The 24,002-nt window shown below is 46.3% G+C and overlaps 2 protein-coding genes across 3 annotated transcripts in view; one reads left to right on the forward strand and one right to left on the reverse strand.

Moving 5' to 3' along the window:
• The window catches only part of gpr180 (G protein-coupled receptor 180), a 52,718-nt gene extending 49,092 nt beyond the window's left edge, over window positions 1–3,626 (reverse strand). Inside the window, exons 1-2 of the mRNA XM_033023439.1 lie at window positions 3,495–3,626; window positions 1,934–2,067 (exon numbers count right to left, since the gene is read on the reverse strand). Coding sequence (XP_032879330.1) covers window positions 1,934–2,067; window positions 3,495–3,496 — 136 coding nt within the window. The 5' untranslated portion in view covers window positions 3,497–3,626. The remainder of the gene's footprint in view (window positions 1–1,933; window positions 2,068–3,494) is intronic.
• A 43-nt stretch (window positions 3,627–3,669) lies between these two features.
• The window catches only part of tgds (TDP-glucose 4,6-dehydratase), a 55,144-nt gene continuing 34,811 nt past the window's right edge, over window positions 3,670–24,002 (forward strand). Inside the window, exons 1-3 of one of the 2 annotated variants that reach the window (XM_033022922.1) lie at window positions 3,670–3,935; window positions 9,375–9,441; window positions 16,613–16,681. In XM_033022922.1, coding sequence (XP_032878813.1) covers window positions 3,808–3,935; window positions 9,375–9,441; window positions 16,613–16,681 — 264 coding nt within the window. In that variant the 5' untranslated portion in view covers window positions 3,670–3,807. The remainder of the gene's footprint in view (window positions 3,936–9,374; window positions 9,442–16,612; window positions 16,682–24,002) is intronic. The other variant, XM_033022923.1, reaches the window with a different exon arrangement.

The following is a 24,002-nucleotide window of genomic DNA, read 5'->3' on the forward strand; positions in this document are numbered from 1 at the left end:
CGTTCCCTCCGAAACTCCCTGGTCAACTCGTCCCTTCCCACCCAAACCACCCCCTCCCCAGGTACTTTCTCTTGCAACCACAGGAGATGCAACACCTATCCCTTTACCTGCCCTCTCGACTCCATCCAAAGACCCAAACAGTATTTCCAGGTGAGGCAGAGGTTCACTTGCACCTCCTCCAACCTCATCTACTGTATCCGCTGTTCCAGGTGTCAACTTCTCTACATCGGCGAGACCAAGCACAGGCTCGGCGATCATTTCACTGAACACCTCCGCTCAGTCCATCTTAACCTATCTGATCACCCGATGGCTCAGCACTTCAACTCCCCCGCCCATTCCCAATCTGACCTTACTGTCCTGGGCGTCCTCCATTGTCAGAGTGAGGCCCAGTGCAAATTGGAGGAACAACACCTCATATTTCGCTTGGGTAGTTTACACCTCAGCGGTATGAACATTGACTTCTCCAATTTCAGATAGTCATCGCTTTCTCTCTCCTTCTCCTTCCCAGTTCTCCCACCAATCTTACTGTCTCCGACTATATTCTATCTCTGCCCCGCCCCCTCCCCTGACATCAGTCTGAAGAAGGGTCTTGACCCGAAACGTCACCCATTCCTTCTCTCTAGAGATGCTGCCTTATCCGCTGAGTTACTCCAGCATTTTGTGTCTACCTATCTTTTCCTGTCACCTCTTATTTTTAATGTACGTATAAAACACCTTGGGATTTGCCTTAATCCAACTTGCCAATTACATTCCATGGCACCTTCTGGTACTTCTAGTCACCAGCTTGAGTTCTTTCCAACTCGCTTTATATTCCTCATAAGCCCCGTTTGATGCCACCTTCTTAAACCTGACATATGCTTCCTTTTTCTTCCTGGCAGTTAATAATTTCCTTGGTCATCCACAGTTCCCTTACCTTTCCATCCTTATCCTTCCTTCTTACTGGTACATGCTGATCCTGCACTTTGATCAGCTGGCCTTTACACAACACCCACATGTCCTTTGTGGACTTATCCAATAACAACTTATTCCTATCTACCCTCCTTAGCTCCGCCTAATGACATTGTAATCTGCTTTTTCCCCCAATTAAGTTCCTTCCCCCAACATCCAGACCTATCCCTATTCAAGACTACTTTAAAATTAATGGAGTTGTGACCACTATCTCAAAATTATTTTTCTATCGCAACACAAGTCACCTGGCCAGGCTCGTTCCTCAATACAAATTCTGCCCCGTCTAATCCTCTTGCCCCGTGTATGTCCCAGTCTGTGTTAGGGTGGATGTGTGAGGAAACCAGAGCAAGCAAAGAAAACCTACACAGTCATAGAGTACATGCAAATTCCACACAGACATGATCCAAGGTCAGTATTGAACCTAGGACTCTGGCCCTATGAGGCAGCTCCACCAGCTGCTACTGATCACTTTCAAATAAAGTTAGAGCCTCTTTGCATCCACCTTACATTCTTCTCCGACAGTTTCCCCTTCCCTCGTAGTATTGGACATCGATTTTGATTTGTTTTTCAAATTCGGGATCCCAATTTACCATGTTCAGTTCTCATCTCCTTCTGAGACGAACGATTTGGAGATAATAGTTGTTCTGGAGTCATGATGCGTTGGCAATGCCGACGCACCCGCGCACAGACACAACCCAGCCTATCCTTGTGGTGTTCCCAACCCAAGTTACGCCACTAAGGAGAATTCGCTGCTAAACACCAGCCACGCGTCAATTACCTGTTGTCATTTCATATTTCCAGTGCCGTAAGTTATTAAAAGTAGTCGTACCTAGGCTGATAAAATGCAGTTAAGTCAATATCGATAATAGCGGACTGCTGTTCATTTTTTAAACCAACAAATGACCTAAAAAATGCTAACAAAGTACCAAAACGATTTGCAAAATGTTTGCAACAAATGCTTACAATTAATTATATCAGTGCCTACCATGAAACAGAAACTTAGCAACTTGCTGTGCTCCACTCTGTCTCGCCATATCGCTGCTGAAAAATCCAGTCACCGTTTTCCCATCACACATCAACACCAGCACCGCTGCAAAAGTGGACAGGATTAGAAGCTTCTCCTTCTTCTTCTTGTAGGATTCCGGCAATGTAGACGCTGCTATGCGTATTACTGCCCTCCACAGGTCAAAGTTTGAACGAAATCCTTACATACAGTCCTGTAACTTGCAGGAATTGAAGAACAGTCCTGGATATCAGTTGATGTTTCTCACTGTGTCCAAACAAAGATGAAACAGAAAAAGCCTCAACTCCAAGTCCTGTCAGTCTAACAAACAATACTTCTCTTTCTACCCTGTACTTTTTACATTCTAGGAAAACATGCTTAACTGTCTCATTACTCCCACATTCACACAAGCCAGAAACATGTTTCCCTACAATGCACAAATAGTAATTTAACCCACAGTGTCCCAATCTACACAGTTTAACTGAGTCCCTACGGGACAGAGATGTACAGAAACATATTTTCCTAACTTCAGATTGTATAGAAAAGTAGTGTCTACCCCTGACTTCCATTTCCCATCCTCTCTGCCATTCTTTTGTTAAGCCCTCTTTAATTATTTCTCTCAGTTCCACTCTCCCCAATAATACATGGATATCTATTTCTCTTCTTAAACTCTCCTTTGCTATGAGGTCCACCTGCTCATTCCCCCTCACCCCAGCATGCCCGGGAACCCAGCAAAAAGTGATGTTACACGCAAACCCAATTCTAGAAAACACACTCATGATTTCATTTAGAATGTCAGGACGAGCTTTAGATTTCCCTACTCTTAAAGTTTCAAGAGCAGCTGCAGAATCAGAACAGATAATGGCTTCACTAAAACTGGCTTCCTCAATCCACCATAGAGCCCATTGAATTGCCATTAATTCAGTCGTGAGAACAGAGCTTCCATCAGAAATGCGCCGGCCAATCTTCAACCCAAGCTGCTCCACATACACTCCAAACCCAGCTCTCCCACTAACTGGATCTTTAGATCCATCTGTAAAAACAATCAAAGTGCTCTCACTGATTGAATTAAGATATTCCACTATTCTTGGAGTCACCTCGCGCTTATCTTTTTCCTGAAGAAAAGCAAGCTCAATAAACAGTTCAGGAAGAACCCAATAGGGCACAGGTAACCATATTGTATGCTCTATAATACCCCCTTGTTCCAAACCCAGCTTCCTAGCCCACTGATTTATAGTGACAAAAAATGTGTTATATTTGTTACCATCATCAACCTCTTGCAACAAACACCTTGCTGGGAAGGTATCATTACACCCACAAAGTTTAGCCCAGTAATGTAACCCTAGCTTAATGCGCCTTAACCATAAGGGCATTTCTCCCATTTCAACAATCAGGGCAGGGACTGGGGAAGTCCTGAAGGCTCCACAGCAAAGCCTCAAAGCCTTTGCCTGCATCACATCTAGCCTAGCCAGAACAGTTTTAGACGCAGACCCATACACAAAACACCCATAGTCAAGAGAAGATCTGATCAATTAGAAGCTTCATTGCTTCGGTTGCTTATTAAAAGCCTTAACTCTGCCACCTCCTGTCACAGCTCCTGTCACAGCTGTATAGCGACGCCACCCACCCTCGCGGCGGAGGCGGAGGCGGACTCTCCAACGTGTCAACGGTGTCGCAAAGTGCTCTTGAATAACACTGTGGTAAAGATCAGCCCATCAAATGTTGGAATAGAATAAATCGCATCGTCGCAAAACAATGTCGTTATTGATTTTGTAAAATGAGTCATTAATTGTGTACTGCATGTGTTTCACAAGCATCTGAATTTGGGATGTTGGTTGGAATATGATGTTTAAGTCATGAACGTGTACACTTTACGGCGGTTCAGGCTGCGGTGGAGGAGGATGTCCGAGGTTGCCAGGGGAGCCGGCGCGACCCCCTCCACCTTCCACAAGCGGCTGCTGGTGACGGGCGGTGCCGGCTTTATGTAGGTATCGGATACTCTGGCAGTGTGGGGAGGGGTACGCGAGTAATATGGGATAGCTGACACAACAGCAACATCTAGCTACCGTGAAAGCAGGAGCATCAGAATGAAACAAATGCTGGCAGAGGGGCTGCTATAGGATTGGTATTGGTATTGGTCTGACACGGGAGTCACTGGGATTAGATAGACACATAAAGCTGGAGTAAAACTCAGCGGGACAAGCTCTGGAGAGAAGGAATGGGCGACGTTTCGGGTCGATACCGATACTCTTCTTCAGACTGGGATTTGTATGGTATAACACGGAAATTGACAAACTGGTTGTTCAAGAAGGAACTGCAGATGCTGGAAAATGGAAGGTACACAAAAAAGCTGGAGAAACTCAGCGGGTGCAGCAGCATCTATGAATTTATAGGTAGAAGGGTTTCGGCCCGAAACGTTACCCATTTCCTTCGCTCCATAGATGCTGCTGCACCCGCTGAGTTTCTCCAGCTTTTTTTGTCTACCTTTGACGAACTGGTTGTCGTCATTTACCAGGAAGACAAAGAAAATACTCCAAGGTTTTTAAACTTTGAAAAAGTGAAAGATCTCCATCAGTTTGTGGAATATTTGGCGATGAAAATGTTGAATGAACATGCCGGAAAGTTCTGGGAACCAAAAGTTGGAATTAGTTGGAAACGTGTAGAAGCTGAAAATTATGGCAGGAGTGCCTCACTTTCCACACTGCCACCCATCAGCTTGGTTCAACACCAGCTGCCCCACATGTGGTAGAGTCTGTTGTTCCCATAAATACCTCTTCAACTACCTAATAATCCACATGATTAGATTAAAAGCAAGCCATCCTTGATCCAGAGTGATTACTGAAGATAAACATAATTGACCAAGTTGATCATAGCGAATCAGAAACAGGGAACACAGAAATAGGCCCCTTCTCATCCATGCAAACAAAGATGTATCATCCAAGAGAGTCTTAATTGGCCATGTTTGTCCCATATCCCTCTAAACCTTTCCTATCCATGTACCTAAATGTTTTTTAAATTTGTTGTACCTGCTTTGACTACTTCCTCTGACAGCTTGTTCCATATACTCATCACCTTTTGAAAAGGTTGCCTCTTGGGTTCCTGTTAAACCTTTCTCTTTTCACCTTCAACCTATATCATTTAGTGCTTGTTTTCCCCTACCACGTGTTAAAGACTGTGCATTCACCCTATCTATTCCCCTCATGATTTTACTTATCTCTATAAGGTCACCCATCAGTGTTTTGTGCTCCAAGGAATAAAGTCCTACCCTGCCCAACCTCTTCCTATTGTTCAGGCTCTCCTGTCCTGGCAACAATCTTTTCAATCTTTGCCCTCTTTCCAGCTTAATAGTGAAAAGCCTAGTGAAAAAGGTTTTTGACTTGACTACAATGCCCTTCATAATCTTATATATTTCTACCAGGTCATCCTTCAGCCTTCTTCGCTGCTGGGGAATAAAAGCCCTGTTATTCCATTCTCTCTCAATTTCTAAATGTCCCCAATCCAGGCAATATCCCATTGAATCTCCTCTGCCCTCACTCCCATCACAATCATGTCCGACCTATAGTGTGGTGACCAGAACTCCAGACAATACCCTGAGTGTGGCCTGACCACTGTTATGTGGAGTTGCAACGTAACATCCCACATTATTTGTCCAAGCCAATAAAGCCAAGCATATTACATGTTTTCTTCACCAACCTATTGCCCTGTGTTGTCAAGTTCAGGGAACTACTGGCCAGAGGGCCTAACATCTGTGGTCGGAAAGTTACTGGAGAGTATTCTGAGGGATAAGATATATATGCATTTAAATGGACAATGGCTGATTAGGGATAGTCAGCACAGTTTTGTATATTGGAGATCCCGTCTCACGAATCTGATCGAATCTTTTGAAGATGTGCCCAAAAAGGTTGATGAAGGCTTTTGGCTGAAGAGCTGGAGAAGTTGTATATATGGATTTCAGCAAGGCATTTGACAAGTTTTTGCATGGTGGACTGCACTGGAAGGTTAGATTGTATGGGATCCAAGGAGAGATAGCTGACTGGATAGAAAATTGGCTTGATGGAAGGAAACAGTGGGTGATGGTGGAAGGTTGGTTTTTGGACTGGAGACCTGTGACTGGTGGTGTGCCTCAGGGTATGGTGCTGGGCCCATTGCTGTTTGTCATCAAACTCAATGATTTGGATGAAAATGTAAAAGGCATGATTAGCAAGTTTGCAGATGATACTCAAGTGAGTGCTGTTGAAGATAGTTGTCAAAAATTACAACAGTATCTTCATTGGTTGGGCAGGTGGGCTTACGAATGGTTGATGGTATTTAATACAGAGAAAGGCGAGTTGGTGCATTTTGGGATGTCTAACCAGGGCAGGACCTGCACAGTGAATGGCAGGGCTCTGGGGAGTGTGGTAGGGCAGAAGGATTTGGGATTGCAAATACACAGTTCCTTGAAAGTGGCGTGACATGTAGATACATAGAAACATAGAAATTAGGTGCAGGAGTAGGCCATTCGGCCCTTCGAGCGTGCACCGCCATTCAATATGATCATGGCTGATCATCCAACTCAGTATCCCGTACCTGCCTTTTCTCCATACCCTCTGATCCCCTTAGCCACAAGGGCCACATCTAACTCCCTCTTAAATATAGCCAATGAACTGGCCTCAACTACCCTCTGTGGCAGAGAGTTCCAGAGATTCACCACTCTCTGTGTGAAAAAAGTTTTTCTCATCTCGGTTTTAAAGGATTTCCCCCTTATCCTTAAGCTGTGACCCCTTGTCCTGGACTTCCCCAACATCGGGAACAATCTTCCTGCATCTAGCCTGTCCAACCCCTTAAGAATTTTGTAAGTTTCTATAAGATCCCCTCTCAATCTCCTAAATTCTAGAGAGTATAAACCAAGTCTATCCAGTCTTTCTTCATAAGACAGTCCTGACATCCCAGGAATCAGTCTGGTGAACCTTCTTTGCACTCCCTCTATGGCAATAATGTCCTTCCTCAGATAGGATGATCAAAAAGGCCTTCACTCCTTTCCTTATCTAACATATTTTTGTCTTCTTTTGTCCTCCAGCTATTGTCACTAACTCGACCCATCTACCAATCAACCCTCCCCCACTGCCCCCATCACCTGTATCCACCTATCACTTACTTGCTCTGCCTCAATCCAGCAATCTAAATAGGGATCCTGATCTGAAACATAGTCTGTCCATTCCCTCCACATATGTTTCCTGATGCAGAGAAATCCTCCAGCTCTAGATTATTTGGTCTTGAATGCAATTGGCTAGCTCGCCTTGGAGGGATGCAATCTAACCTTATAGACTGACAATTTGTGATGGTGATTAAATTTGTGAAGTATTGACCACTGATAAATTGATGAAATTGTCATGGAAGCTAGGAAAAAGGAAATGTCTTGGAACATATCCACATTACGAAGGTGGAGGTGCAATCATAAAGCATATTAGAATGGATAAATCCCCGGGCCTAAGCAAGTGTGTTCTAATTCATTGTTGGAAACTAGGGTAGAAATTGCAAGGATTATAGTAGAAATATTTGCATTATTTTTAGCCATGGGTCAGGAAGCGGACGACTGGAGGTGACTAATGCTGTAGCTTTATTTTAAAATGGGTGCAAGGACAGGCCAGGTAGCTACAGGTTGGTGAGTCGAACATCAGAGAGTTACTGGAGAGGATTCTGAGAGACAGGATCTACCATAAATTTGATAGCCAAGGACTTAGGGATGGTTAACATGACTTTGTGCATGGGAAATTGTGTCTCATAGGTTTCATTGCATCTTTTGAAGTGGTTCATTAGAGCATGTTGGGTGATGTTGTCTACATAAACTTCAATAAAGCATTTGACAAGGTCTTGCATGGTAGGCTGGTCCAGAAGATTATGTCTCCTATGATCTGTGATGAACTAGCCAATTGGATACAAAATTGGTTTGGTGGAAGGAGTAAGTGGGTGGTTGTTTTATAGATTAGAGGCCTGTGACAAGTGGTGTGCCATAGGGATCGGTGCTGAGTCCACTGTTTGTCATCTAAATTAATGATTTGAATGCCAATGTTTTTAACAGATGCCGATAAAGTTTGTGAATTATACCAAGATTGGTGGTGTACTGGACAATGGTGAAGGTTATGTAAGATTAGAACAGGATCTAGGCCAATTAGTGCTGAGGGAATTAAACTAGGCCAAGTACAAGGTGTTGCACTTTTGGAAAATAAACCAGAGCAGGATTTGCACAGTCAATGAAAGGGCCGTGGTGAGTGTTGCAGAACGGAGGGACCTAGGGGTACAGGTATAAAGTTCCCTGAAAGTGGAGACACAAGGTGATGAATAAGGCATTTGGCCCACTTGCATCCATTAGTTAGGGCACCGAGTACATACAGGATCTGGAGTATAATGATTCAACATTCATGAGATTGCACTTAGAGTGTTGTGTGCAGTTCTGTTCACTGAGGAATGGGACGAATTTTGTTGCTAGAAATTATGTAGAAAAGTATTGTGAAGGACATTAGACACAAAATGCTGGAGTAACTCAGTGGGACAGGCAGCATCTCTGGAGAGAAGGAATGGGTGACGTTTTGGGGCGAGACATCAGTCTGAAGAAGGGTCTCGACCCGAAACGTCACCCATTCCTTCTTTCCAGAGATGCTGTCTGTTCTGCTGAGTTACCCCAGCATTTTGTGTCTACCATCGATCTAAATCAGATCTGCACTTCTTTCCTACACATTTTGTGAAGGACGTCACCAGGACTGAAGGGCTTGATTTAAGGTGAGGCTCGAAAGGCCTGCACTTTTTTTGTAAAGCATAGGAGGCTAATTGGCATCCTTATCGAAGTACATGAAATGATGAGGTGCAAAGATAAAGTGAATGGTCACAGACTTTTCCCAACATAGGGGACTAAAACTTGAGGGCAGACATTTAAGGTGAGAGAAGAAGGAATTAAAGGCAGGGCAGCTTTTTCCACACAGTGAGATGGGTGTATTTGAACAAGCTGTCAGAGGAAGCTGTAAAAGTGGGTATAATCATAATGCTTAAAAGACATTTAAATAGGTACGTGAGTAGGAGAGGTATGGGTAACATGCAAGCAAATGGGACAAGCTCAGTTTGGTTTGAACAAGTTAGGTTAAAGGGCATTTTCCATGCTGTATAAGTCTTCCAATGACCAAGTAAATTTAAAATATGGGGTTCAAATGAAAATCTTATTTAGCTTTACGAAATCTCCAAGTCTAATAATTAAATATTCAGCTGCACTAAATTCTTGCATTAATAAGTATTCGGTTTCAAAACAAAATGTCAATTGATTTGTCTGTATTGGATGGCTTTTACATCACTAAACTATAATACAAGTTTCTCTTTAGTACGAGAATGATTGAAATATACAAATCCCAGATACATTTTTATTAAGTGAGTGATCCAATTTGTTTTTCTTTTGAAGTGCATCGCATGTGATTATTTGCCTGTTGGAAAGATATCCAGATTATTTGATCATAAATTTAGACAAGGTAAGTCTGGTGAAAACTATGAAGTTGTAGAGCATTGTCATCGGTACTTGTAAGAATGAGGACACAGTCTTTCCTTGGATAACAACAAAATCTCAACTCGAATGCCCAGGAGTGAAAGAGATTACAAAAGTGGTGGCCTCTGCCCAGTCCATCACAGGTACTGATATCCACCATGTCCAGAATGAGGCAATTCAGCCCATTAAGTCTACTCTGCCATTCAATCATGATCTAATTTTCCCTCCCAGCCCCATTCTCCTGCCTTCTCTCCGTAACCTTTGACACCCTCAGAAATCAAGAACCAGTCCTTGCGTCTGCTTTTTTCTGAGCCTATGCCATTTGGTAATAGACTCTCACTAGTGGAAACATCCTCTCAACATCCATTCTATCCAGGCCTTTCATTATACGGTAAGTTTCAATGAGATCTCACCTCATCCTCCTAACTCCAGCAAGTGCAGAGCCAGAGTCATCAATCGTTCATCGTACGCTAACCCTGGGATTATTCTAATAAACCTCCTCTGGGCCCTCCCAATGCCAGCACATCCCTCCTCAGATGTGAGACCAAAAAACATCACAGAGTTAACTGTGATGTCCAGATGTCCCCTCAATTGTTAATATGTGTGAGGGTTTTGCAGAAAAAGTTGAGCTGGGTTGCAAATGCATGATCAGGATTGGTTACAGAATGGGGTGTTGTAAAGTATTGTTAATTATGTTGCAGAGCATTTGCACTGTTATCTTGTGATTGGTCAAAGTATGGAGCCTTGCTCATATTGTTTATATTATCTGGGGAAATGTTTCTTTACTTTGGTGAACTGTCTTCCAACTAGAACCTTCTGTGGAAACAATGTAATGGGGTATTTTGTGATTAGGTTAGTGAGCTGTCAATAAATGTATTATATTATCTTTATTTGTGATTGGCTTGTAGGGGTTGCCTCCCCCCTTCCCCCCATGTATTTACACGCCACGGGTCTGATACAGTATAAAAGAGGGGACACCACATGGATCGAGGCCGATCTTCTGGAGGTGCACTTGGGACTGTGTTGACCGTCTAGAGGTGTCCATTCGCACGAGGCTGAAGGCCTTGGACGAGTAGAGACAAGCATCGGACCCGTGGTGTTGGTTAGGTATCGTATAGGTATTCGTTTGTGAGTGATAATAAAGAGTTTAATTGATCCAGTGCTTGACTCAGTGTTTTACTGAACTAGACTAATGGGGTAAGCTTTAGGAGCATAATTACAATTGAACTTTTTTTGTTTTTGTTTATTATGCTATCCAGTGAGTATTGTGTTTATAAACCTGTAAGAATTTCATTGTACCATTTCGGCACATATGAGAATTAAACACTCTTGACTCTTGATGAAACTGAACCTACAATGATAAACAGCAGCTCTCCGTCCATGGATATAACAATTTTAAACGTGTCATCTTGTCAAGCACTCTATATTTTCCTTCTGGCTGCAAACCCTTACAAATTCCTGACACCCTGTGTCCCAAGCCCTGGTCTGGCCTCGCAGCTGGTCTGTGCTTGAAGTCCCAGCTCTAGCGTCACACCTCTGTGGTGCCACCCGGTCGTTAGGCCACTTATTGAGCGAACCCTTGGTCCTCGGACTGGCAGGGTCACGTGACAAGGTTTGGCGGGAAGAAGTCGTCACGTGACTCGGGTGTGCCCGGTGATATATATAGAACTTTGGGAGAACCCTCCCCAGTCGCGTGTGAGCTGTCCATTGTTCAACTTAATAAAGATCACTTTGTTTAACAACACGTGTCTCTCTATATTGGTGACCCCGACGATCCAAAACTGTTATTTTGGATTTGAAAAATGGAAGCAGCCAACGCTCAACCCGAAGTTGCCCCCGATCCATCCCAGCAAAACGCTGTCGCTCTTAAGCTGCCATGTTCTGGACATTACAGCCCCAAGTGTGGTTTCAGCAGGCTGAGGCCCAGTTCCACATTTGCCGCATCACGGCTGATGACACCCGGTATGATTATGTGGTCGGTGCGCTGGATCAGGAGATGGCTGGTCGCCTGGTCCCTTATCTACTTGCACTGCCTGGATCGAGCAGCACAGCGCATGCACATGGGCGGGCTCGGCGATCGCAAGCCGTCGGTGCTCATGAGCGAAATGCTCACTCTGATGGACGGTCATTAGCCCTGTCTCCTGTTTGAACTTTCTAGAGCAGATGCCGGATGGCATCCGCCTGCTCCTCGCGGGTGAGAATTTTGAAGACCCCCTGGAGCTAGAGGAGCGTGCGGACGAGCTGTGGCAGTCCAATCAGCAGGAGATCGGGTGCCGGCAGTGCCTTGGAAGGCTCAGCGACCAGGCCCTGTATCCACCGGAAGCTCGGCTGCGCCGCTGGTCCCAGGAGGAGCCGGTAAAGGGAAGTGGTGTTACTACCATCAACGCTGGAGTTTCGCAGCCCATCAATACCACCCGTCCTGCTCGTTTCCGGGAGAGCCACCAGTAATCGCTGCGGCGGTCGGCCAGATACACCGCCTCTACGCTTGGGACCGACATTCAGGACGACGGTTCCTTGTTGATATGGGGGCGGAGGTTAATGTTTTGCCCCCATCGGGGGTCGATACTTGTTCTGAAAAGCAGGGGCCCTTGTTAACCGCAGCAAATGGCAGCTCCATACGGACGTATGGGTTTCGCATGGTCCCGCTCATCTTTGGCTCCTTTTATGTGGCCGTTCACAGTTGCCGACGTCTCCCAACTGTTGCTGGGAGCCGATTTTCTCTGCGCTCAATCCCTGTTGGTGGATGTGAGGGGGCAGCGCCTCGTTCATGCTGCAACGTTTAAGTCGATCTCCTTATGCCATGCCGCATCCGCTACGCCCCAACGTGACCCGATGTCTTCCGTGGACAATATTTATGCTCCAGATATTGGCAGAATTTCCCCACCTTTTGACCCCCCAATTTCATTCGGTCAGCCCTAAACACGATGTGGTGCATCACATCCTCACTTCAGGTCCGCTGCTCCACGCATGTGCGCGATGGCTTCCTCCCGACAAGCTCCCTATTGCCAAGGTGGAGTTCTGCCAGATGGAGGCCTTGGGAATTGTACAGCGCTCCGACAGCCCGTGGGCTTCTCCGCTACACATGGTTCCCAAGTTCTCCGGGGGCTGTAGGCCTTGCGGAAATTACCGACGCCAGAATGAAGCCACGACTGCAGATCAATACCCTATCCCACACATTCAGGACTTTCCCGCCCATCTGGCCGGGGCCAGGTTTTTTTCAAAGGTCGACCTGGTACGGGGTTATCATCAGATTTCTGTGCGACCGGACATGCCTAAGACTGCCATCATCACTCATATTGGAATTCCTCCGTATGCCTGTTGGCCTGAAGAACACCGCGCAGGCTTTCCAGTGCCTGATGGACACGATGGGGCATGGCTTGGACTTTCGCCAGTCGTTCTCGCCAGGAGCATTGGGCCCACCTCCGATTACTCTGCCAGCGGCTCAGCGAGCATGGCCTGGCCATCAATCTGGACAAATGTCAGTTCGGACTCAATTCGATTGATTTCCTGGGTCATCCCAGTGCAGTCCTGCTCCCGGATAAGGTAGAGGCCATTCGCCAGTTCCCAAGGCCTCCACGGTGCGAGGAATCCAGGAATTCATGGGTATGGTGACTTTTTACCATCGGTTCGTGCCCGCGGCAGCCCGGATCATGCGGCCATTGTTTCAGTTACTGGCCGGCAAGCAGCGGGACATTACATGGAACGATGAGGCTGTGGCCGCTTTCGATGATGTGAAGGTGACGATGGCATGGGCGACGATGCTGATCCACCCGGGGGCTGATGCCCCGACCGCCCTGATGGTTGACGCCTCTAACTGTGGTGTGGGTGGTGTGCTGGAACAGTTGTTCGAGGGCTGCTGGCGGCCCCTAGCCTTTTTCAGCTGGCAACTTAACCCAGCGGTGCTGACGCACAGTGCCTTTGACCGGGAGCTCCTTGCACTATACTTGGCGGTGAGACATTTTCGCTATTTCCTTGAGTGCCGGGATTTTACTCCCTTTACTGATCACAAGCCCCTCTCCTTTGCATTTGCGAAGGTGTCAGATCCCTGGTCCTCTCCGCAACAGCGTCAGCTGGCATATATCTCGGAGTTCACTACCAGCATCCGTCATATCGAGGGTAAAAGTAACTGGGTCACTGATGCATTGTCCCGGCCCGCCATCGGTGCCGTCTTGGATGTGGCCCCGGGTATTGACTATTCCTCCTTGGCGGCTGCTCAGCTGGAGGATGGGGACATGCCCACCGACCATACTGCGATTTCCGGCTTGGTGTTGGAAGACATGTCGTTTGGTTCTGCTGGTGCTACAGTCCTATGCGATATGTCCACCGGTCAGCAGCGGCCCATCGTACCTGCGATCTGGCGCCATCGGGTGTCAAAGTCAAATGTATTAGTCACATGCACCCGAAGGTGCAGTGAAATTAATTTGCCAGCAGTGATACACTTAAAAAGAGCACACAATACACAATAAGATTTAACACAAACATTCACCACAGCACAGTCACCAGTCACGCGATCGGAGCACTCCTCTCTGGCGATCCCCGGCGATGGAAAAGTCCACGTGGCGCTGGCTGCTGAAGCTCTTGGGCCCGACTCCAGGAAAGTCTCCAGATTACTATATAAATGGCGTCAAGTTGGGAAAAGAGGAAGTACAACGTGATCTGGGGGTCCTTGTTCATCAGTCTATGAAAGTAAGCATGCAGGCACAGCAGGCAGTGAAGAAAGCGAATGGCATGTTGGCCTTTATAACAAGAATAGTTGAATATAGGAGCAAAGAGGTCCTTCTGCAGTTGTACGAGCCCTAGTGAGACCACATCTGGAGTATTGTGTGCAGTTTTGGTCCCCTAATTTGAGGAAGGACGTTCTTGCTATTGAGGGAGTGTAGCGTAGGTTTACAAGGTTAATTCCCGGGATGGCGGGACTGTCATATACTGAGAGAATGGAGCGGCTGAGCTTGTACACTCTGGAGTTTAGAAGGACGAGAGGAGATCTCATTGAAACAGAGAAGATTGTTATGGGTTTGGACATGCTAGAGGCAGGAAACATGTTCCCGATGTTGGGGGAGTCCAGAACCAGGGGCCACAGTTTAAGAATAAGGAGTAAGCCATTTAGAACGGAGACGAGGAAACACTTTTTCTCACAGAGAGTTGTGTCTGTGGAATTCTCTGCCTCAGATGGTGGTGGAGGCAGGTTCTCTGGATGCTTTCAAGAGAGAGTTAGATAGGGCTCTTAAAAATAGCGGAGTCAGGTGATATGGGGAGAAGGCAGGAATGGGGTACTGATTGAGGATGATCAGCCATGATCACATTAAATGGCGGTGCTGGCTCGGGCCGAATGGCCTACTCCTGCACCTATTGTCTATTGTCTATTGAAAGGCCACTCTAATCCAAGCTGTTATGCCGCAAGGGAGGCGACAGAAAAAGTCACCTCTCCATCGAGGAGGCGACCGAAAATGGTCCCTCCCCACCACCCCCCACACAAGACATACCGAGAGACATACCAAGAGACACTAAAACAAACATTTGGACACACAAAAAAAAAAAAAAAGTCGACCTCATCCACGGGTTAGCTCACCCTTCCACCCGAGCAACGATTGCGTTGGTGGTGGCTCGTTTCATGTGGCATGACTTGTGTAAGCAGGTTGGTCATTGGGCCCGGGCGTGCATTCCATGTCAGACATCTAAGATTCAGCGGCATGTCAGGGAGCCTGTTCAGGATTTTGCTGTGCCTCAACGGCGGTTCGATCACATTCATGTGTATATTGTGGGTCCGCTGCCCCCGTCCCTGGGTGTCTCGTATCTCCTTATGGTGGTTGATCGTTTCACGGGGTGGCTGGAGGCTATCCCACTGGCTGATACTTCTGCTGTGACGTGCGCCCGTGCCCCCGCTGCCCACTGGATCGCCCGTTTTGGTGTCCCGGTGGACATTTCTTGGTTCGGTCGGGGCTCAGTTCACCTCTGAGCTGTGGTCTGCTATGGTCCGCCTGTTGGGGGCTAAGCTCCACCAAACCATGGCCTATCATCCCCAATCCAACGGTTTGGTGGAGCGGTTCCACCGTCATCTCAAGGCCGCTCTGAAGACATGACTCACGGGCCCGGAGTGGATGGACGAGTTTCCGTGGGTTTGCTGGAGATTCGTACCGCCCCGAAGGAGGATTTGGCTTGTTCCTTTGTGGAATTGGTTTATGGTGCTCCACTTACAGTTCCAGGGGATTTCGTTCCAGCGGCCCGTGGGTTGCAGGAGCCACCTTCGTCTGTGTTGGCCCGTTTGCGGGAGAAGGTGAGCACTCTTTCTCCTGTCCCAGCATCTTGCCATGGGGTGCTTTGTTCCCATGTTCCCCCTGCTCTTCAGGACTGTTTGTATGTGTTCCTGCACCACGTCACTCCCCGGTCGCTGATGCAGCGTCCGTATGAGGGTCCTTTCCGGGTGCTGCAGCATGGACTTAGCACTTTTGTTTTGGACATGGGAGGTCGGCGCGAAACTGTCGGTGGCTCGTCTGAAGACGGACGATTTGGACATTAGTGAACCTGTGCAGGTGGCCCAGCCTCGTCGCCCGTGGTCCTGGCCACTTCCGATTCGCCTTTACCGGTTGTGTCGGGGGAATGTGCGTACACGGTCCGGCCGCCTCGTTTTGTGCCTCTGGTTCTGGGAGTGTCCTGTGACGCCTCCCAGTGGGTAGGCCACTTATTGGGCGAACCCTCAGCCCTAGGACTGGCAGGGTCTCGTGACTAGGTTTGGCAGGAAGAAGTCCCGCCAAACCTAGTTTAAGGGTGTGCCCGGTGATATATATAGAACTTTGGGTGAATCCTCACCAGTCGAGTGGGAGCTGTGGGTACACAAAAATGCTGGAGAAACTCAGCGGGTGCAGCAGCATCCTTGGAGCGAAGGAAATAGGCAACGTTTCGGGCCAAACCCCTTCTTCAGACTGATGAGTGTGAGCTGTCCTTTATTCAACTTAATAAAGATCACTTTGTTTAACAACACATGTCTCGCTATACCTCCTTCATTCATGACTTCGTGTTCTGGATGTTGATGCTAGCTCTGTCTATTGAGGGGATATGTGGATAGCTGGTTAGCGAGAACCTGGTGTGAATGTCATGCTGTGGTAAATCGAGTCAACTATTTTATTCCAATTTCTTTAATTACTTTCCCCCCACTGCAGCTTGATTACTGTGCAAGCCTAAAGAATTTGAAAGCAGTTTCCAACAGAAAAAACTACAAATTTATACAGGTATGTAAATCAGTGTTAAGCTGTTAAGCTTCATATTGGAACATATAACAGTGCAGCACTGGAACGGGCCCTTCGGCCAATAATGTTTGCACCAAATATTATGCCAAGTTAAACTGACCTCATCTGCCCATACATGATCCATATCCGTCTATTCCTTGCACTTCCATGTGCCTATCAAAAAGACTCTTAAATGCTACTAATGTATCTGACACCACCACCACATCTGACAATGCTTTCCAGGCCCTCACCACTCTGCGTAAAAAAAGAAACTTGTCCTGCATATCTCCATTAAATTTTCCCCCTCTCACCTTATATCTATGCCCTCTAGTTGGACATTTTCATCTGAGGAAAATTACTGTCTACCCTATTTTCGCCTCTCATGATTTTAAATACTTCAAGTCTCCCCTCAACCTCTGACATTCCATAGAAAACAATGCAAGTTCATCCAACTTTGCCTTGTATTTGAAATCCTCTAATTCAGGCAGAATTCTGATAAACCACCTCTACATCCGCTCCAAAGACTCCACATTCTTCTTGGAATGGAGCGACTAGAACTGCACAATGCACTCCAAATGTGGCCTAACCAAAGTCTTATAAGAGCCGTATCATGAGACGGCGACGTGAAGAAACAATGTCCCCAGGGGCTACAATGTGAGTTATAACAACAGCCGTATCATTGAAGTGGGTGAAGAAGGGCTCGCTGGTCGGGAGTCGGGAGTGGGGTTGGAAGACGGCAGGGGAGATGGTGGGTGCCACGGATGGTTCGGCAGGTCATTCCATTCACATTCATTTTACATTTTATATTTGATTTAAGTTTCTGGCGCTCCATGGTGCTTTAGAGACACAAGAGGGGCGTTATTAAGGGCCTGTCCCACTTTCACGACCTTTTTTACCCGTGGGCCTACGCCCCGACCTACTTGATGCCACGAGTACCTACGACTAGCATCACGGCCTGCTACGACCTACCTACGACCTCCTACGACCTCGTGACGACCATGTTGCGAATATGAGTCAAGGGCAAACTCGGCAGAGGTCGTGAATTAGGTCGTGAAAGTGGGACAAGCCCTTTAGTGGGCCAGGGTTGTATTGTCGTTTCAATATCATGTGACCTCTGTTGGTCCAGAAAAACAGAAAACCCAGAAATGCTCTGGAACCGAGCTTGCTAGAAAATCGGTGTTCAACCGTGACCTCCATTACCTCACCTCTCATCCTCCTTTGCCTTAGGGAAAATAGATCCAGCTTATTCAATCTTTGCTCATACTCAAACATCCTCATTAATCTGTTCTGCATGCCCTCTTGCATTCCATCATTGCATTAATTGCATCTTTCCTATAGTTCTAAATGTAATGTTTGCACTGTTTTTAAGGGTGGGGTAAGGATTTAGTCTTGAATTTTGAAAAATGGCAATCCTTGAAGTTCAGAATGCTGTCATTATTATCCTTTATATTAGACATTGATTGTTATGTTGCTGCCATCGTGTGGAGATTAACCATTTCATAAATAAATGTTCTACAGGAATTCCAGCCATTGTATTATAGTGTTTCTAACCAGGCAAGGTTGGTTTGAACAATACCACTGGAAGAAATCCAGCATTAATGATCTAATTTTTAGAATAGTTGGAAAGATATTACATATTTATTTGATTACCTTTATCTCAGTAAACCACATTTGAAATGTATTCTTGTTTATGAAACATAAACAGGGATACGTATCTACCCTTCAGTCGTTACACAATTCCAAATAATCTTATATGTTCTAATATTTCCAGTTGTCCAAAACATTATCAATTTGGGATTTTGAAAAGTAACTATTGTCTTAAGTTTCAATTGCCGTTGTGGAAGATTGTTATAAATTTCTATTTTACTTCGGAGTCACGTGAGTGACTACGTGAAGAACCCCGCCAGGATGCATGCGTGCCATATCGCTACACGCATTGCAACGAGTCACAGCAGGGGGAACGACGTTCCCCTTAGCGGCAGAATTTGAAAGCCGGGAACAGCAGGTAAGGAGACTCTGCGTTCCTTCTACTTACCTTACAGGTGGAGACATGGACCAGATCCACGAAGGCTGCGAAAAAGCTGGCGGGGGAGAACCGCGGAGTTGCGGGCAGCCGGCAGCAGCAGCCAACGGCACGCCAATCTCCCGAAATGGGAACAGCTGTCCCCGACTTCGCTCCCGCACCGGCCACGGCCGGGCGGTAGAGCGAAGCAAAAAACTAACAGAGTCGTTGACTCCGATGAGTCCGACTCTGAATAGCCGCGAGCGGCCAGTGCCCGTGAGCATTGGGGCCGGTTGGAGCGGCTTCAGGAGCAGCCGCGAGCGGCCAGTGCCCGTGCGCATTGGAGCTGGTTGGAGTGGCTGGGAGCGGGGAACAAGAGCAGCCGCGACGGCCAGTGCCCATGAGCATTGGAGCCGGTTGGAGCGGCTGCAGGATCAGGAACAGCCACGAGCGGCCAGTGCCCGTGAGCATTGGGGCCGATTGGAGCGGCTGGGGGAACAGGAGCAGCTGCGAGCGGCCAGTGCCCGTGAGCATTGGAGCCGGTTGGAGCAGCTGCAGGATCAGGAACAGCCGCGAGCGGCCAGTGCCCGTGAGCATTGGGGCCGGTTGGAGCGGCTGGGGGAACAGGAGCAGCCGCGAGCGGCCAGTGCCCGTGAGCATTGGAGCCGGTTGGAGCGGCTGGGGGAACAGCAGCAGCTGCGAGCGGCCAGTGCCCGTGAGCATTGGAGCCGGTTGGAGCGGCTGGGGGAACAGCAGCAGCCGCGAGTGGCCTATGCCCGAGAGCATAAGAGCCAGTTGGAGCGGCTGCTGGAGGAAATACTCCAAAGTGGCAGGCTCCGGGAGATGGAGGCTAGCCACAGTGGGCAGTTAGTAAGCCCCACAGCAGTACCTCTTGTGGGGCTGCACAGTGTTTCTCCCTCATCAGAGGGGAGCACGGAGGGTCAATTCTGGGCTGACCCCGAAGAGGGGAGTGATCAACATACCCCTAGTATGCCTGGGGTGAAAGAAAACATGTTGGATATGGTGTCCCAGTTTATCCAACCCGACCAAACTGGCCTAAACCTGGAGCCGAAAATAGCGGCAAGCATTGACTACATGTCTCTTATCCAACTACAGGGACAGGCATTATCGGACACCACGGCACGACACTTACCACCAGGGAACTGCAAGTCGCTAAATGTTCCCAGTGTCAACCAGTGCATCTGGAAACATGTCGGGGCATCAATTAGAACCAGGGACTTAAAAATATAGAAAGTCCTAAAAGTCCTAACAGCAGGAATTACGGCTTTTGCCCGCACATTGAATGAGCAAAACATGACCCAAGACCACCAAGATGCATTGGCTTTACTCTGCAACTCACAATACGAGTTAAACAGTATTAGGAAAAGTGCTATCCAACCGGCTTTAGACCCCAAATTTGCAGGCCTCTGCAAACCTGGAACCTCCAAACCATCAATACTACTATTTGGAGGGGATTTATCAAAACAAGTCAAAGAACTTGACGAAGAGGCGAAAACCCTGGGGCTCGTAAAAGCAGCATCCAAAAGCTACTACGGCCAAAAACATCACCCCTACGCACCCACCAGTCGGCCAAGACAAACTGGAGAAAGCGCAAAAACCAGGAACACCCAACATCGGTCTTTTTTAGGCCATGGCCCAGACCGACCTTCCTGGAAAATGCGCAAGCCCTCAACACCAACCCAACTACAGACCCAGACAACGGCGCCTCAACGTCCACGGAGGATGCCGAAGAAGTAACACACCTACCACTGGTAACCATGGAGGTAGGTGGGTCTGGTTCCTTAAGAATTAAAGGGAGCATGGAAGTTGGTGGGTGATTACGATATTATTTGGATGCATGGAATAAGTTAACTACCGACACTTATATTCTAAGCCGTATCCAGGGTTATACCATAGAATTTATACAAAAACATAACCCTCCAGTTCAGCAGGCACCGAACCGAATGTCCGTGCTCACAGGCATAGAAAAATCTAAAGCACATGCTGAACTACAGCGGCTATATAAAAAAGGAGTAATTGAGAAAACCCAACACGAATCACAGGAATTCGTGTCCAACATCTTTATAAAAAACAAGAAAGATGGTGGTTGCCGCATCATCATCGATTTGACTACTTTGAATACCTTTGTACAATATATTCATTTCAAGATGAAAACCTTTGTTACTGCTAAGCAATTGATTTCCGAAAGCTACTACATGGCAAGCATCGATTTAAAAGATGCTTACTATACAGTACCCACAAGAGGTGACCACAGATGTTATTTAAAATTCAACTGGATGGGTCAGGACTGGCAATACAGGGCACTACCTAATGGTCTAACATCAGCCCCAGGCTGTTCACAAAAATTTTGAAACCAGTCCTAGCGTTACTGCGGAAACAAAAACACATGGTAATGGCATATCTAGATGACACACTTATTGTTGGCAAAACTTTGGAATTGGCTAAACAAACGGTAACAGCCATAAAACAATTGTTTGGAAAACTGGGGTTTATCATCCATCCAGTTCAGTCTAATCTAATGCTTCAACAAAAATGGATTATGTGGGGTTCACCATTAACTCAGTTCTCATGTCAGTGACTTTGCCGAAAGAAAAGGTTACAGCCTTAATAGAGGCTTGTAGCGAAATCATTGACATCACCAAACCACCCATTAGACTGGTAGCTAGAATAATTGGGAAGATAGTGGCTGCATTTCCAGCCACACAATTCGGACCTTTACACTATCGAAATTTACAGAGAGCAAAAATAAGAGCACTCAAAATTAATGGTGGCCATTTTAACAGACCAATGAAGCTACCAACAGAGGCCATAATGGAACTAAAATGGTGGGAACATAACATCAGGTATCGTTCCAATCCAATAATTATCAGCAACCCGTCTATGGTACTACAAACTGATGCCAGTGCACTTGGTTGGGGTGCTACCAATTCCATCTCCAGCTGTGGAGGGAGATGGAATGCACAGGAGGCATCATTATTACAAACACTGGGCATAAACTACCTGGAAATGTTAAGTGCATTCCATGGCCTTAAGTCATATTGTTCTGGGTTAAATCACCAGCACGTTAGACTACAAATTGACAACACCACCGTGGTAGCATATATCAACCATATGGGTGGAAACAAATCGACATCATGTGACAATCTGGCCAACACAATTTGGCAATGGTGTATCCAGAGAGATATTTGGATATCAGCTACCTACTTACCAGGTAAACTAAATTTAGTGGCAGACACCAGGTCATGCAAATTCAATGAAAACACTGAATGGATGTTGGATAAAAATGTATTTGCTGAAATTACAGCATGGTATGGAACACCAGATATCGATCTTTTCGCATCCAGGCTCAATCACCAGTTATCAAATTATGTTTCATGGGAACCAGACCTGGGGCAGCGGCAACAGATGCATTTTCGCTGCATTGGGGGAAATTGTTTATTCATGCATTCCCTCCTTTCTGCCTCATCAGTCGGGTGTTAAGGAAAATACAGCAAGACTGCGTCTGGTATTTTGATAGTACCCGATTGGCCTACTCAACCACGGTTCCCGGTGATACTAGACATGGCATTCGAACCATGCATCACCATCCATCATAGACCTAATTTACTGGTCCATCCGGTAACAAAGGAAAGATCACCCACAGATCTATGAACATCTGTTCTGGAATTCCTGGCAAGCCTCCATTACGATGAGAGGCTCAGTCATAGTGCCATCAACTGCGCCAGAAGTGCTCTGTCAACATACCTGTGGCAAGGAACAGAGCGGCATTCTGTTGAGACACACCCTGATAACCAAACTCATGAGGGGCATTTTAATGTTAATCCCCCAAGAACCAGGTACTCCCAAATATGGGATGTGAGCATTGTACTGACCATGTTAAGAAACTGGTCTCCAGCTACAGCTCTGTCCCTACAGAAACTGACTATGAAAACAGTCGTGCTGATGGCCTTGGTCACGGCACAAAGGGTCCAGTCACTACAGAACCTAAGGCTGGACAACATGACTATTTCATCTGGAAATTTAACTTTTCACATCAATGAATTAGTCAAACAGAACAGACAGGGGTCAGCTGGCCTAAAAACAGAATTCAGGGCATAACCGACAGATGATCGTCTCTGTATTGTAACACACTTACTATTATATATGGAGTATACTAAGATCATCAGAGGGAAAGAAATGTCACTTTTAATCAGCTACAAACAGCCACTCAAAACAGTGACAGTCCAGACCATCTCTAGATGGCTAAAACAGGTCCTAATAAGGCTGGAGTAGACACTAGCATTTTAAATCTCACTCCACCAGGGCTGCCGCTACATCGGCAGCTATGAAGTTGGATGTTCCTATGGACCAAATCCTCAAGACAGCCGGATGGTCAACGGAGAAAACTTCCAATGATTTTATAACAAACCAGTCATTAAACCTGGAACATTTGCAGAAACAATTTTAAGTTCTGTAATATAATTTACCCCATAAATAGGGGCTATAATTTGGTGTTAATATATTTATCGTTGGGTTTTCAATATCGTATTGATGTCTAATGATGTTAACACTATTCTCCCCATAATCAAGGCAGATGTGATGCATGTACTCGTTTCCACGGCATGAAATCACAGAGCTTTAAAATCTTCACATAGTCACTCACGTGACTCCGAAGTAAGATAGTAAGATTAAACGAGAACTTACCAGTTTGAAGTTTGATCGTTATTTTATGAGGAGTAACGTTGAGGGATTACGTGCCCTCCGCTCCCACCCTTGATCATATACTCAACTGGTATCTCTTCTCTAATCTTACTATGTTTAGTCATTACAGTTATCTGTGATTTCACACCGCTGCTTTGAAGAATGATACGCATGCGTCCTGGCGGGGTTCTTCACGTAATCCCTCAACGTTACTCCTCATAAAATAACGATCAAACTTCAAACTGGTAAGTTCTCGTTTAATCTTACTATTAATACTTGTATCCTAACTTCACTTGAAGTTAAATATTTCCTAACTTCACTCCTGAAAGGCAGCCAATTCACACACTATAAAATCATGTAAACTTCAAGCATGAGAGCTAACTTGTTTTGGTGAAATTGGTTGAAAGGTGAATTGGTTGAACTCGCTTTTAAGGAAGCATCCTGGCATCTTTTTAATCCACTCTAGCAAGCAAACATGATGAAATGTTAGAAAAATTATCTCTATAATCTTAATTCATTGCTTTGTTTAGCTACTTTTAAAAGCAAGGGTGAGGAATAAATGTTCACCATTTTGTCAAAACACACTTCCATTGAAAACCTAATGTTTAAGAAAGAGCTGCA

Source organism: Amblyraja radiata, chromosome 6 (assembly GCF_010909765.2).
Source record: "Amblyraja radiata isolate CabotCenter1 chromosome 6, sAmbRad1.1.pri, whole genome shotgun sequence".
Lineage (NCBI taxonomy): Eukaryota > Metazoa > Chordata > Chondrichthyes > Rajiformes > Rajidae > Amblyraja > Amblyraja radiata.